A 15,419-nucleotide genomic window follows, 5' to 3' on the forward strand; every position below is an offset into this window, starting at 1 on the left:
ATCGGGACATTTTAGTCCTTAGTCGGAACGTCGGGACAGAGAGATCAATAACGGTGACGGGATGGATGGCCACCCTAGACTTGCTATGTAGTAGTATCTTGGCTCAATGTGACGTTAAGGCTCTACAATCTACATATAATCATTGATAGATATGCATAATTAATTATTATGTATAATCTATAGTATCTATAGTGCCCTAGTGACGTGGCGAGTTGCTGCTCGTGATTGTTACGTACACCTAATTGTGATCAGGTGCTGACCATAGATAGAGTATAACTAAGAACCATCAAATTGGAAAAACAATAAAATGGTATTTGCACTACATTTTTTTCATAAAAAATGGTAATACTACACAGGAGGCATTAATAGACAAATTTAGTCGCTTCAATTTATTTCAAAACGCCATCTCTATATTACTCTATGGACCTGACGGTAGGTAACATGACCGTATTAAACATATACATAGGCCACATATGTACCTATACCGTCTTATTCATATAACTTATTCAATTAAAAAGGTACCTATACTAAGAGTCAAAGACTAACGAGATCTAATATGCCCAGTGACTACCGTAGTGCGGACAAAATTCTAAATGATTTTTCGGTGTAAGGCAATGGCTGAACGTTACGCGAAATCAGTCAGAAAATATCTGAGAAAAAATTGGTCATGAAATAGATAGGTAAGGAACAACTATTATCTCTAATAAGTATCCATAGACAGTAGAAAAAACATACCCATGTTAAATCAAAACAATAATTATAGCTGTTAAAAATATTTATTATTTACAAATAATTCATAATAATATAATACATTAATATGAAATATAATTAAGTATTTACCTATTTATAAATATTGTTCCTTAAATTCCGTATAGTTGTAAAATTAAAAAAAAAAATAAAGATGTTGTATATTGTAACCTGTTTTGACGTTATATTGAAATAATTTTAGCTGCTGGTGTTTGTACAATATTGTTAAACATATTAATTTGCATTTTGCATAGAACATTTTATACTTTTAAAAGTACAATAATTAGTACAGTTTAAGTACAATATTGTCTCATTAAACTGTATTTTATTAACTACTAAATAATAAAAATAGATTCATGTAAAGTTTAGTATTACAATATATTTGAATCTATATTACATATTTAAAATACTTATGATAGGTACACTGTAACATTCACTGAATTTGAATATGTAGGTAATATTTAATAATAGAAAACTACAATATGTACACTATATACTTTAATAATATTTTGGTGATAAATCAACCCATTATACGTACCTTACTTATTTAAATACATTAATTATTGTGCTGCTTATATAACATGTATGAGAATACATGTTGAGAACAATAATTATCATCACTTAAATAATATATGTATACACTGTTTACAAGTAAATATTGTGTTTTGAAAACACTGAAACGTGTTCCATATGAAAAGTTATGTTCATTTTTAAATGTCCTTTAAATCATATAAAATTAATTGGAGTAATTGATGAGCGTATCGTGTGAGCACGCCGGTCCTTTAGACGGCCAGTTACAAGCGCTTAGATTTTCGTCAAAAGCGAGGTGAATTGGACATTTAAATTCACTAAGTTCATACTTTTGGGTCCACTTGTCCCAATTACACGAATAGAATTTATTACATTGTTTCGGATCTCTAAATAATCCTGCACGGGTACATAACTTTTTATTTGATGGTTTTTTTACTTCGTCCAATACTACTTTGGTCTTTGTTTCTACTTCCTTTACAATCGATGTTTTTTCATCGTCATCGTCTTCGTCGTGTTCGATTACTGTTCTGGTTGTGGTTGATACAATTGTTGGCTTCTTCTTTTTCGCACAGTCACATTGAGCACCCAATTTACTTACAATTAGAGGACTATTGTCACCGACTACGAGAACTTTTCCGTTTTCTTCGCTCTTCAAGTTCTGTCTTATTCCAGCTGTATAGTAACGTTCGAACTCTGCATTCAGTTCTGGACTAACTTGTTCCACAACTATTGGATGGCTCATAGGGTACGCTGGATAAGCTGCATGTAAATGATGTCCACCGTCTTTTTCATATTCTCTGGGCAATGTGTAATTATTCGTGTAGAGTGAATTTCCCATCGGAGCAGCATAATATCTAGGTAATGGTGAACGATAAGCTGAATCTAAAGATGAGTGAATATTATGATAATAATTTATTAAGTCAGAAGCCGTGCTAGAATAGCCAATCAATGGTTCTGGCCTTTGTGTGTATGTTACAGGAGGTCTTACACTAAAGACGGATTCGAGCGATGGAATGTATGGTACTTTAGGGGATGATATTTTTATTGAAGCTTCAGGTTTACACGTAGTTGATTGAATAGGAAGTGCTGAATATGACTCATGATCAAATGTCTTAGGTTCTTCAGTTGAAGATAAGTAAACTGAAGTGGGTAGTGGGCGAGATGAATAGTCATTTGAACTGTATGGTACGGCATAAGGTTTTTGAGTAGTGCTCGAGTATATTGGTTTTGGTGTAGAATTCTCAATAGATTCAGATAATTTTGATATGTACTCGTCAATATTGAAAGAATCATTTGGTATATAATCTCCAGCTTGCTGTGATGGATAGTTGGAGTATATTGGTTTAGGCGTACTAGTTGAATATGTAATTGGAATTGGAGTTTTTGACAGTTTGGAAATGAGTTCTTCGACAAAAACAGAATCATCATTATTAACTGTAGACGATGGAGTGTAATAGTCAACAGTTGGTTTGAATGTAGGTGTGTATGAACTTGGGGTAACTGAAGGACTGTACACTAGAGGAGCATAAGTTGAGGAAATGGGTGAATTATAATCTACGAATTTTTCAGTAGTTACAGGGTATGATAATGAAGATCCATAACTCTCAGAGTATTCTTTCGCTTTTGGTGACGTTGAATAAGATGGGAAATTCGATGTATCTTTAAATGTATTTGATATTGGCGACGGAGAGCTATAGTAAAATACAGATGGTTTTGGAGTGGTGGATGAATATGTAGATAAAGTTTGTGCAAAGCTATTATCATAGCTATTTCCATGAACAGACGGTGTATAGTCAACCACAGAAGAAGTAGTAGATGGATATTGATGACTGGAAAGCCTTGATAGATAATCATCGAAATTAAATTGAGCCTTGAACTGTTCTTTATGTAAGCTGGTGTCATGTAATGTTGGTTTTTGTGTAGAAGAAGAAATATGGTAATCGTTAAAGTCAATACTTGGAGACGAAGATAGATAAGGTAAACCAGTAGTAGAATATTGTAATTTTGATTCTTCATTTGATGTTGAATGAGAAATTTCATGTAAATAATCTTCAAATGGTTTAGAAGTAGGCTTCAGATAAATATTTGATTCTGAGTAATTTGGTATCTCAGGCAATTTAGCGATGGGTTTAAGAGTTGTTGAATATGTTTCAAAGTTATATGAAGGCTGATAATGTTCATTAACTTTGTGGGAATCGTATCCATTTGGTCCTCCTAAAATAGTATAAGAATTTTTGAATTCATTATTTTCATAAGGTATTGATGGGTTTGAGTAGACATTAGATGAAGAATAACTTTCTGAGGAGAGTCTAGCATTGGGTATTTTGTTTAAAGGTCCTTGAGTTGTAGAATATGTTTCAAAATCTTTTAGCGGTGGATATTGTACATCATTTTTATGAGAGTCGTAGTTTTTATTAACTGGTATACTTTCAAAATTATTTTGTTGGTGAAGAAGAGTTCCAGCATGATGTTGTGGTTCAATTTCAGAATCGTGTTGTTGATGATAAAGTATTCCTAAATGTCTATAATTATTCAAATCGAAGTTTGGTATTCTACTATAATGATTTGGTGTTACATAAGCATCTGTTTTGATATTTGGGAATTGTGGTTTGACCGTAGTAGAATAAGACTCCGAAGATCCATACAAGAATTGAGGCTTGCTAGTGGTAGAATACGATTCTGAAGATCCATACAAGAATTGAGGTTTGCTTGTGGTAGAATACGATTCTGAAGGTCCAAACGAGAATTGAGGTTGGCGTGTTGTAGAGTACGATTCTGAAGATCCGTAAAATAATTGAGGTTTACTTGTAGTAGAATGAGATTCTGAAGGTTCATACAAGTATTGAGGTTTGTTTGTGCTGGAGTAACCTTCATTTTGACTGTAAAATAATTGTGGTTTACTTGTAGTGACATATGATTCCGTAGATCCATAAGAGAATTCAGGACTTTTTGTCGAAGCGTAAATTCCTGTTAATCCATTTAAAGACTGATGTTGATTATGGTCAACATAGGTTTCTGGTGAACCATATGAAATTTGAGGATTACCGCTTGGTGATGCGTACGATTGAGCTGAACTGTACAAGAACTGAGGTGCGTTTGGTGTAACATAATTTTCTGTAGATCCATATGATAAATAAGGTTTAGTAGTTGTAGAATATGGGAAATCGAATTTACTTGGAGCAATATAAGAATTACTGTGATCAAACGAAAATTGAGGTTGATCTTGGTTATATTTTCCGTAATAAGGTACAGCTGGCTCTTTTTCGTAGTATGTATTGAATTGGTTTGTTTGGTAAGATTGTTCTCCGTAGTTATGATATGATTTTCCGGAGGTTCCTAAAAGAAAAGAAAACATTAGATACTAGTATAGATATAGAATAGTAATAATAGTAATAATAATAGTAATAATAATACAAATAAAGAATAAAATATTATTTTGATGTACCGCAAGATCCCACTTTCCATTGCCAGTCACATTTTAATGTTTTTTCGTCAAACACTAATCCAAATGGACATCTGAATTCGTATGCTGTAAGTGGAGTATAACCATCTTTAGCATGATCAAGACAAGCGAAAAACCACCGACAGTTTTCAGGATCAGCGTAGTAACCTTCTATCGGGGGACAGACAAATTGATTCCTTGGAACTGGAGCTATTTCACTTGAACCTAAAAACAGTATATAAAACAAATATTTTGGTTTTCGTATATTATGTATTAAATTATGACAAAATATAGGAAAATTATCCAACTTAAACAATATTATTGAATTTTGTAAAACTATTGACTGTTTACCTTGACAAGCTCCTGTATTTGATAAAGATCCTGGCCATACGCATACCTCAACTTTTTCATCAAATGCCAAACCATCAGGACAATCATATTCGTAGACCGTAAAATAGTTTGATTTTTGATCGAATTTTACACAACGATAGAATCGATTACAACCACTTGGATGCCTAAAGTACCCTTGTCGTGAACATTCAAATTCGGTTTTTGTATCTTTTCGAATTGCGTGAACTTCGCCGTCCCTGGTAACCACCCTTTCGATGTAATATGGTGAATAACTAATTTCATCTAATATAAAATTCATTAGTTAAATAATTATGCAAATTATACACATCAATAGTTTATTATAGTACTGTTAAAATAGAATCCTTGATCAGCCGGCCGTTGTAATTGTTCTTGTAAACTTAATAATTGAGCTGATCTAGATTTTCTTGCAGTTTCAGTAAACGTTTTTGTAAGCTCTTTTAAAGGTTCTACTCCAGTTTGGTTTTTGCATATCAGTTTCCAATCCAACGCTTCGACGTCAGTAATAACTGCTCCAGCTAAATCTCGTAACAATATGTATTTTCCCTACAGAAAAATGTTTTAATTTTAATTCATTAATATTTTTAATATTAAAAATAATTATACATACTTTAATTGAAACGCTAACACTATCATCAAATGACATCCATGTTTTATTCATGAATGCATATGGTGCTGTTAAATCTTCATCTCTTTCAATGGTCCAATTACCTTCTTTCATTTCTTCACACATCTAAAACATTGTCAAATATTTACGTTATGCCGAGTTGATTGTAAAAAATACAATTATTGCATTTTTCATGTTATGATTTATTTCTGAAAAGATTTTAACTTTTAACTTTTTTTATAGTTTATTATACTAATAACACCAATTAATCAAACAACATAGTTAATTTATAAATATATGTAAACAATCATTGTAACAGCGCTTGGGTCAAATGTAACTCGTATATATTTTAATTAATTTTTTTTTAATATAGGTATAGTGTATACACTATACACACTTATATATCTGTTTAACTATTTTATATTTTAAGAGTTATAATAAAAATACAACAAAATGAATTAAATAAAACTTAAGTAAAAGATAAACATAATATTGTGATTAAATTAGGTATTGTTTGACTTTTAAATGACTAACATAATTAATAATATTTACACCCAAAGCTCATGGAATTTTAATAAAAAATATAGTGTTACAATTACCCCGCGTAACACCAACTAAATCACCCCTAATAATTGTATTTTTAATTTACTTTTTGGCGTGTAATTGTTGTTGGTAATCCAGTTACTGGTGACCGAGGAGTGTTTTGAGTGGGATCCTTGAGCTCAAATTGACTTGCAGTAGAAGGCAATGATAAAAGTATAGACGAATGGTCAACACCAAGTCCAATTACAAGATCAATTAAGGAATCCTGAAATGATTAAAAACTTACAAATTAATAATTATATGCATTTATCAATTTTACATATTTCTTACAGCATTCAGTAAATCGTCGGCTCCCATAAGGCGACTGGGGTGGTAGGAATAACCTTGTTCAGAATTGTCTACAAGATTATGTGTTGCAATTATAAAGAAATTCACATACCTAAAATTTTAAATCACGTCATGGTATTTCATTTGTAGTTTGTTTAGATTATTGTAAATCTTACTTGGAAAGTTTTTTGAGATCATAAAATTTCGTCAATATGGCAACATTTGGAGGAAGCACCAATTGGATTTCTTTTGAATTTTTAAATATATTTAAAGAGTTATTTGCTGACTCTATTTTGAATTTATTTTCAATTTCTGACGATAGTACCTATGGAAATATGATTACTATTAAACTGTTCATTGTTAATAAATTAGTGTACAGTTCAGAAGAATATAGTATAAATTAAAAACAACAAATATAATTAATAAAAAAAATAAATAATTTAAAATCGCATTTTTAAATTCCAATTTAAAATAAGCAATAATAAACAATAATATTCATTTCGCTTCATGTTTATTTCTAATATATAAATAATATTTTACTAAATAGGTATAGGTAGAATCAAAGTATATTTTTAATGACAAATATTAACTTGACCAGTACCTATATTATTTATTTCTGCAAAAAAAAAATTACACTATCATATCAATACGATTTTTACATACATCGCATACATGGCTACGTCATATTATGCAGTAAATTATAAAATACTGCTTTTCCATTACACCAGTCAATAATATGTGTGCTCACGTTTCGGTTTTGGTTTCAGATTAGATTATTTATTATTATGAATGACCGCTTCCTATCGTGACCTTGAACTTACCTACATTGCGTAAAAATGACGAACATTTTATAACATATCCTATCGTCGCTTGTGCGTGTGGGTCTATAGGTATAATTTTTCTTCTGCCGTCAATAAACGATCAAATTAACATGTCCATATTATTGGGTCAGACGTCAAGTTGTACCTATTACATCATCGTGATGTGAAATTCAAGTTTAAGGCTACCATATCAGTTACCTAACTATCATGTGGAACTTGAGACGAACAGTCGTTCTATAGTAATACTATTAATAAAAAAAAGGAAACCACCGGTTTAGTCGGTATAATTATGATTATCGTCCGTGTAGGTATTAATCGCATCATAATAATAATATTAATAACAGTACGTACGCAGTTATGATTATATATTAGTATACACTGTGGTATAGTTTCGCTGGAATGCCATCGGAACATTACCTATATAGTAGGGTGTGCCATATTATGTTGACCAACTCACCTTGAAGAAATGCACAACGAGTGATTTATCTACAGACACGTCAGATTGCCTTAGATCCAATTGTACGCCATCGTAGTGAGTCAACACACTGACGATTTCGCTGCAAATCTGGTTTGTCTTCTTTGCAACGTCTTCCGCGTACATGGAAATAGCAGCCAACGACTTGAGATCGCCATTGGTTTGTTTGTACGATTTTATCGTCGGCGTAAAGTCTTACAGGTACACAAGACGGATGATGTAAAAACAAATAAGTGGTTCATGCGGATATCACATAATCGATAGTTGAATTATGTATTATTATATTTACCCGAAGTTTCATCGTCTTTTTCCGATTCTAAGCTGACCGGGACTGCGACGTGTGTACACAGACAACTGTCAAAGTTAGGTATGTCTTTGGCAGTTCCGAACTCGCAAATGATTTGTTTCATAGGCGTATTCTCGCATTTTTGTATATTTTCTAGAATTATAAATTACAATTTTTTTTGATGATAAGTACGAACCAAATCAACTATTTTATATCAATGTAGGAGTGTATGTTATTGTTATATAATAGGTATCTATATTAATTTATTTAAATAGTATAAATTAATAATATTACCTTATAGCTGTTTTAGGTGGTACCGCGAAAAAATAACCCCTAAAAAATAACCCTATGAAAAAATAACCCCATAAGAGATTTTGCAAAATTATAAAAAGGTCGGCATGGGAACAATGATTAATATTTAGTTATTATAATAGTGTATATCTATCATATTATATGATTATTGTTATTATCTTTTGAATCAATACCACCTTACCGTTGGACGTAAATATTATTGACATTTCAAAATATATTTGACTGAAACAAAAATTGACTATTTGTTTTTAATACATTCATAGACTGAAATTAAAATCTCGTTAATATGTGTTAAGTAGGCACATATCATTTTTACTATAGGGTTATTTTTTTGGATTTTTTTTTTTTTGGGGGGGGACTAAATTTCCGGGGTTATTTATTAGGCAAATCTTTTAGGTACCCACCTACCTAAGTTAAAACAATTATAATTTATAACAATTAAACGCTGTTCTAAATAAATCTATTATTTTTGTTTTGAATTTAAAAAATATTTAAATACTATAATATTATAATATTATAATATTACAATTATGAAGGAGTACCTACAGAAAAAATAAATTGTTTTATAATTGTGTTTTTTGATAAAACATTAAAAACCTATATTCATAATTTTCTAACTTTGCATCATCACAAATAATAATACAAAATGAAAAAAAAGTAAAACGGAAGCTTAATTACCGGAATATGCAGAGTTGAAAACGAGGAACACGATTAGTAGAGCAGACAATCTTGGTCCTTCAGCCATCTGAAATTAATATAGCAATTTATATTGATATATGGCTAATATAACGACTATATTATATGAGGCATTTCGACTGTTCATCGGCTCAAGCCGACCTTCCGACTATTAGTCGATAATTCATAAATCGACCTTCTTGAAACACTCGAAACCTCCTGAGTATAGTCATTTATGTATATACTTAATATACTAACGATAATAATAATATAATGAGAACAATATTTCTGGGCATATGTATACCACATATTATTATTATATTATATTATACGAACCGTTTTTTTTAAATTTTCTTTCACTTTTCGTTCACAATATTATTCTTTCATATGTTATGTCGAGTGATACACGTACATTTTTTGCGTTGGCGCCCTTGGAAAGAAAAAATAAAAAAATAAAAGTTGTCATTAGTGCGTGCGTATACACGTGGGCAGGCTTATAGTATAAATGTAGAGCGGTCTGCAGTGGAACGGCCCGAGGCGGTGTTCTCGATATACATAAATATATTTTTTTTATTTTTCGAGAGAGGTTGAAAAATCCTTCGCAAACCGTATTACATAAGTACGTATGGACATCTCTCGGCGAATATGAAACCAGCAATCGGGTTTGACTGGTCTCGCGAAGAAACCTCACCCGTTTGACGAACATAATAGGTTATTAATTTTGAAATAGTTTTCGCGCACGCATCGTCGCGACAATATTACTTTTTATGTCACAGCCCTGTAAAAACGTCTATCTAGATATACATTATGCATGTAGGATACATTTTTACGAGCGAGTAGATACCTACAGGTGTCTAATTAAGGAGTTTAATGCCTACATAATATAACGCATTATTTTATTACAGCGAAACTTTAAGTAACTTTAGTTGTCAGTTTACCATTATTAAATTACCTGCTGCGACAATATCCTCGTTTCGTGTGTTGTTTTGTGCAGGCACGTCCACACACCTACGTATATATTATGTATGTATCTAATCATCTGTTGGTCATATCGTGTGTCGGTGTGTATCATATATTATGATTATGACATTATATATATTTTATATATTATATATATATTATATTACTATCTAGTATCTAAATGTAATATTATGGTTCATAATAGGAAGATAACATATTCGCATAATATATTATTATTGAAATATTAGCCAAATTAACCATTTATTTTTTCCATAATATTATACGTCGTGAGAACTATCTGATTCCCGAAATGTATTGATCGGTATCTCATCACAGAATCATGAATTTAAGACCGTATATAATTAATACGTGAATTAATGATAATGATTAAAATATATATTATATTATTATGTTTCAATGGTTTTTTTATTACTAGTGTCAATTAAAGTTTCAACCTTTACAATTTATTCTGGAATAATAAAATTATTCGTGTTTTATAATACTCCGAAAAATTATTTTGCTCTTTTAAAAACTTACTAGTTCCAGGAGTCCCTTCTTTCATACATTTTATAAGACAAATTCCATTGTAATATTATAATTTATCTATCGAATAAAAATTAATTCCAGTAATGTACCCACTATTCAGTTGTTGGTAAAAGAGAGTACCAAAGACATTAAAAAAAATACAACAGTATTACACATACATAATAAAATATTTTGTCATGAGAATTATTCACGTCAAGCCAATTTTATACAGACTTTTATAAAAGCTGAAAATATTTAAAAAAATTACTTAAAACTGTATGTCGTAAGACAAAATTTGTATTCGATGTAGTATCTATTCTCCAAGGACCAAGACGATCTTACTATGAACAGAAAGTAAAATAAAATGGTAAAACACAGAAGGAAATTCAAGAGATTTCAAGTGACAAGTCTTAACGATGCGTAAACAGCTATATTGTATTGTTCTATAACAGTTATACCATGTTATATGGACTAGTATATTGCATCAATTAATGTCACTCACAACTGGTATAAAATAAATCCATTTCCGAGATCGATGCACACGAAGTTTAACATTAAAATAAATAAATATTCACATATCAATAAAGAAAGACAATCTAATAAATGTGTTTGTCAGTAGTAAGTTTAAGTTTAGGTAGACAGCTGGTAAGTACACCAATTTTATTTGAGTGCAATTGTATAACCTACAGTTATTTTGTGCTGTATTTACATTTTGAATCATATTTTGGTGGAAAATTATATATTGTCATGTAACGACTGTCTGAGTGATTATTATGAAATGACGTCAGCAATAATAATGATATTATTAACAGAGAATTTGCATAAATGACTTGCATTTTAGTCACGTGCATGCATAGTATTTTAGTTTATATTGACTAATCTTGGCTCTAAAACATAAAGTAATGTTAAGTGGAGTATTGTGGAGACCTAAACGTTGAAGAAAACAAAATGCACACATCATAATATTGTGAGTATCACACAATAATATAAAATATAGGTACTCTTGTTGTACCTATTTAGTCAATTACAGTTCTGTCGGTGCTAATAGTAGGTAAGCATATTATAGTCAACGCATGACGCGTGTTACGAAATACTAAAAATTAAATTTTATTAAGTAGTATTAATATTTTTGCTTAACATAATCGAATGCAATTGTACACGTTTATACTAGGTATACATAATATTATTTGTACAATGCAAAAAATCGTGATAAATGATGAATACAAATAACAGCAATAAAGTATCTCATTAACATTTTGTAATAGATATATATATGTAGGCTACATGCAATACATGAAATGTGTGGACTGCGTACAATTCATAAGTTATTAGTAACATGAATCACGTGTTTTTATGCAACATTTAAAAATTGAATAAAATATGAAAATGTGCATTTATATACTATTTGAGCCATTTAAAAATTGATTTTTATTTTTTGATGTTTTATAAACAATTATTCATTAAGCAATTTTTTCCGTTAATAATCGCACATGCACCTATATATTAATATATTCACACTCACAAATACGTCATGTCTTATATTATACGTGTACCTATTTTTAAAGTGTAATCATCTATAAACTTTAAGTTTAGGTATAGGTACATGAGAATAATAGTAAGACAGTAGGTATTCACTGTTCACTGTTTACCTACCTACCTACTCAGTATACTTTGAATTGAAGAGCAGAAGAATAAGTAACAATAACAACAACAACTGTCCACAAACTTTCACAAAACTGATCAGGAGAAGTGAAAAACTACCAGGTTGTTAAAAAGGTACCAACTAATAATAATTCAAATTAAACTAAACGATATTCAAAAATCGAACATTAATTCGGTCAGTATTACAGCACCTATACGTCTACACCATAGATAATAAATCCAATAAAACTGCAGTTAAAACACGGACATGACCGTTTGATGTAGGTAGGTAGTAGGTACCTACTGACCTTTTCACTTTCAATTTAATATTTTATTCGTTTAAAAATATAGATTTCTAGATTGAATAAATTGAATAAATTACTGGCTACGGTTATCTAATACTTTTAAATATCATTATGCAATTAATGTTTCAAGTTCGTCGTAACTATTTACTTCATACTGTTTTAATAAATGGGTGAACTAATTTATGAAAAATCAAAGATAAATCAAGCTCGGGCATTTCATTTTAAGTCATCCATCTTTGTGGCTGGACACAGATTACGTGCGTAAAATAATATTATATCATTACTATTTCCCAATAAGGCATATTTTTTTTCAAACGTTTCATTCTTATATATTTTATGTGACAACTGATAACTTTTTTATCATATAATTTACAAATAAGGATACATTTTCGGTTTGGTAGGTATAGGTAGGTATTATAGACACTAAAAAACCATTTAAGAGTTAAAGACCTAGATTGGAATAATTTGTAATATTTAAAAACCGGATTATTAAATATACCTATATTACGTAAACTAATTTTTATAAATAATACTATTACATTATTATTTAATTTGTTGGAATACTACGCATTTACTCAGAGCCACATATGCAATATACTATTTACTAATACTAACTAAAGTATAAGTTGTGATTAATAAAATATATTTCTTCTATAATGCAATATTAGATAAAATGTATAAGAATATACTAAATTCAATGCTTATATTATGTATTCATACTATTAATAAAACGGTACTTTTATATGTGATAAAAGCATTAATTTAAAACAATTAATACATAAGTAATGTTTTTATAAATAGGAAACACAAAAGATATATTTTATGTCCATAAAAATCATAAAAATGTATTTTTCTTAAGTAAATATAGGTATACTATTCATAATAAATATAATAATTTACTTTTACTTTTATTTAATTAGATACTTTTTAAGGTTATTAATTTTTAGTCCATTTAAGGTCTTGTAGAAATGTAGGTAAGTGTTTTAAATTAATATTATTATTACATAGGTACCTACTACGTACTACCTAGTCACACATGACTATTACCAAGCGTTAAAATGCTATCAATGTAATCGAGTTCTAGTTATAGTAATTTTTAAGAACATTATGACCTTGAACAAAATGGACTACCTCATATAAAATAATAAACCTAATTATATATATATTAACAAGTAAAGGAGGTGTATATTAGGTGTATACGATATGTATACAATAATATTTAAAATTAAAATAACTTTTAAAAAAAGCTTGATTTCTATAAATAAGTGTTAAATTAAATATAATATTTTTGCATTAATTACAATATAAATATAATATATTATTAATTAATTATCTAAAAAATGCCAAATTTATTTTCCCCTTTTTAAAACGAAGATATTTGAAATTACTATTATCTATTCTTTTGTACTATAATTGACAACATTAATAGCATAGTTTAGGTGTCCATACTTACTTACTAAACTAAACTAAATTAATAGTGTGTACAGAGTTAAATAAATTTTTTTTTAAATTTAAGATCATACAAATTCGACTTAGTGTCTAGTTGTGGCCGTGAAATATTATACATTAAATATCATTATATTTATTCGTGATTTTCATTTTTAATTAAACATGTTTATACTAATTTCTATATTCATTTAATGATTAAGTAGTAAATAAGTAAATTATTTGAATCGTTTTTTCTAGTTAATTATTAACCAAGTTTCCTTTTAAGAATAGATAATAGAGATATTTTACGATAAAAATTATATTGAAAAATATAAATACGTATCAAACGACAAACTAGTAACGCTAAGACCAATATAATTTGTAGACTCTAAATAAATTATACGGTTTATGTAAATTATACCTAAACAGTAATGTCAAAAGTAGTAGGTAATACAGTTAGTAGTACAAAGAAATTCATGGTTTTCACATTTTTGTCAAATTTCTAATAAAATAAAATACTGTCATTGTCATAGAAGATTAAGAAATTAGTATATTAGAGGAAAATAAAAATAATATCGACGTTTTGTCTGTAATAAGGATTTTTAGTATTGAGAATATTAGAAATTAAAATTATAAATGTTTACTTAGGTAGGTTAGGTAGGTATACGCGCCAAATTTTCCTTAACAGATAATCAAAATGTTTATAAAATTAAAAATACCACTTAAAACAAAAACATTTTAATAAAACTATGTTAAACTTTGAAAGTAATCATCATTGATGGATAATTTATTTTATATAATACTAATTTATTCATTAATTTATTTCGGAATATTGAAAGTTTAGTTTTTTTGTTAAAATAAATTTAAGGTTTCCTTTGTGTCGTTTTGATATCAAACCGTTCAACTACGAAAATAATAAACTAAAATTTTATCGATGTTTTACTAAAAACAAAAATAGATACGTTGAGACTATCGTCAACCACGGTTCACGATATACCTAGGTACTACTCTAACAGTACATTGATTTTATTATTACCATAAATGTATCAAAAATATTAACACGACATAATTTATTTTTTGTTGTGGCGCCTATATTATGCATTTAAACCACTACAAATATGAATAGTATTATAATAATAGATATAATATTGTTTATATACTTACGTGTAAAAAATGAAAAAAATGTAAATATCACAGTTCGGATGGATATATTGTGGTCTGCGCTGATATGCCGGGCGGTGGCGACAAGTGGCGTGCACTAACTGTGCCAAAGCTCTTGGTCCAATATCGCGAGAGGTGAAAGTGATTTGTAGGATAATGCAGCGGTTCAGACTGGGCGGCCCAGGTGCGCACTGCCGGCGTTTGCGTGCAATACGAAAATATATAATACATAAAATACATCGCCGTTGATACACGCGGCCCATA

The 15,419-nt window shown here is 29.5% G+C and overlaps 1 protein-coding gene across 1 annotated transcript; it reads right to left on the bottom strand.

Annotated features, from left to right (window-relative positions):
• Positions 1-1,473: 1,473 nt before the first annotated feature.
• LOC132944585 (uncharacterized) lies at positions 1,474-15,328 on the bottom strand. Its single transcript, XM_061014020.1, has 13 exons — positions 15,159-15,328; positions 9,472-9,565; positions 9,139-9,205; positions 8,152-8,301; positions 7,845-8,056; positions 6,743-6,891; positions 6,570-6,678; positions 6,346-6,504; positions 5,700-5,822; positions 5,419-5,635; positions 5,072-5,353; positions 4,724-4,945; positions 1,474-4,614 (listed from the first exon to the last, which is right to left on the bottom strand). The coding sequence occupies exons 3-13, from the start codon at positions 9,203-9,205 to the stop codon at positions 1,484-1,486; spliced, it is 4,821 nt and encodes a 1,606-aa protein (XP_060870003.1). The 5' UTR covers positions 9,472-9,565; positions 15,159-15,328; the 3' UTR covers positions 1,474-1,483.
• Between the last annotated feature and the right edge of the window lie 91 nt (positions 15,329-15,419).

The sequence above is a fragment of the Metopolophium dirhodum genome, chromosome 5 (genome assembly GCF_019925205.1).
Source record: "Metopolophium dirhodum isolate CAU chromosome 5, ASM1992520v1, whole genome shotgun sequence".
In the NCBI taxonomy this organism is placed as follows: Eukaryota; Metazoa; Arthropoda; class Insecta; order Hemiptera; family Aphididae; genus Metopolophium; species Metopolophium dirhodum.

Bases quoted from the DNA above. Each gene is read 5' to 3' on its own strand.
- LOC132944585 (XM_061014020.1), bottom strand. From the start codon at position 9,205: ATGGCTGAAGGACCAAGATTGTCTGCTCTACTAATCGTGTTCCTCGTT. The intron at 8,057-8,151 runs GTAAATATAATA...TGTACCTGTAAG, and splicing joins AAAAGACGATGAAACTTCGG to ACTTTACGCCGACGATAAAA. The intron at 4,946-5,071 runs GTAAACAGTCAA...TACTGTTTTTAG, and splicing joins AAATACAGGAGCTTGTCAAG to GTTCAAGTGAAATAGCTCCA.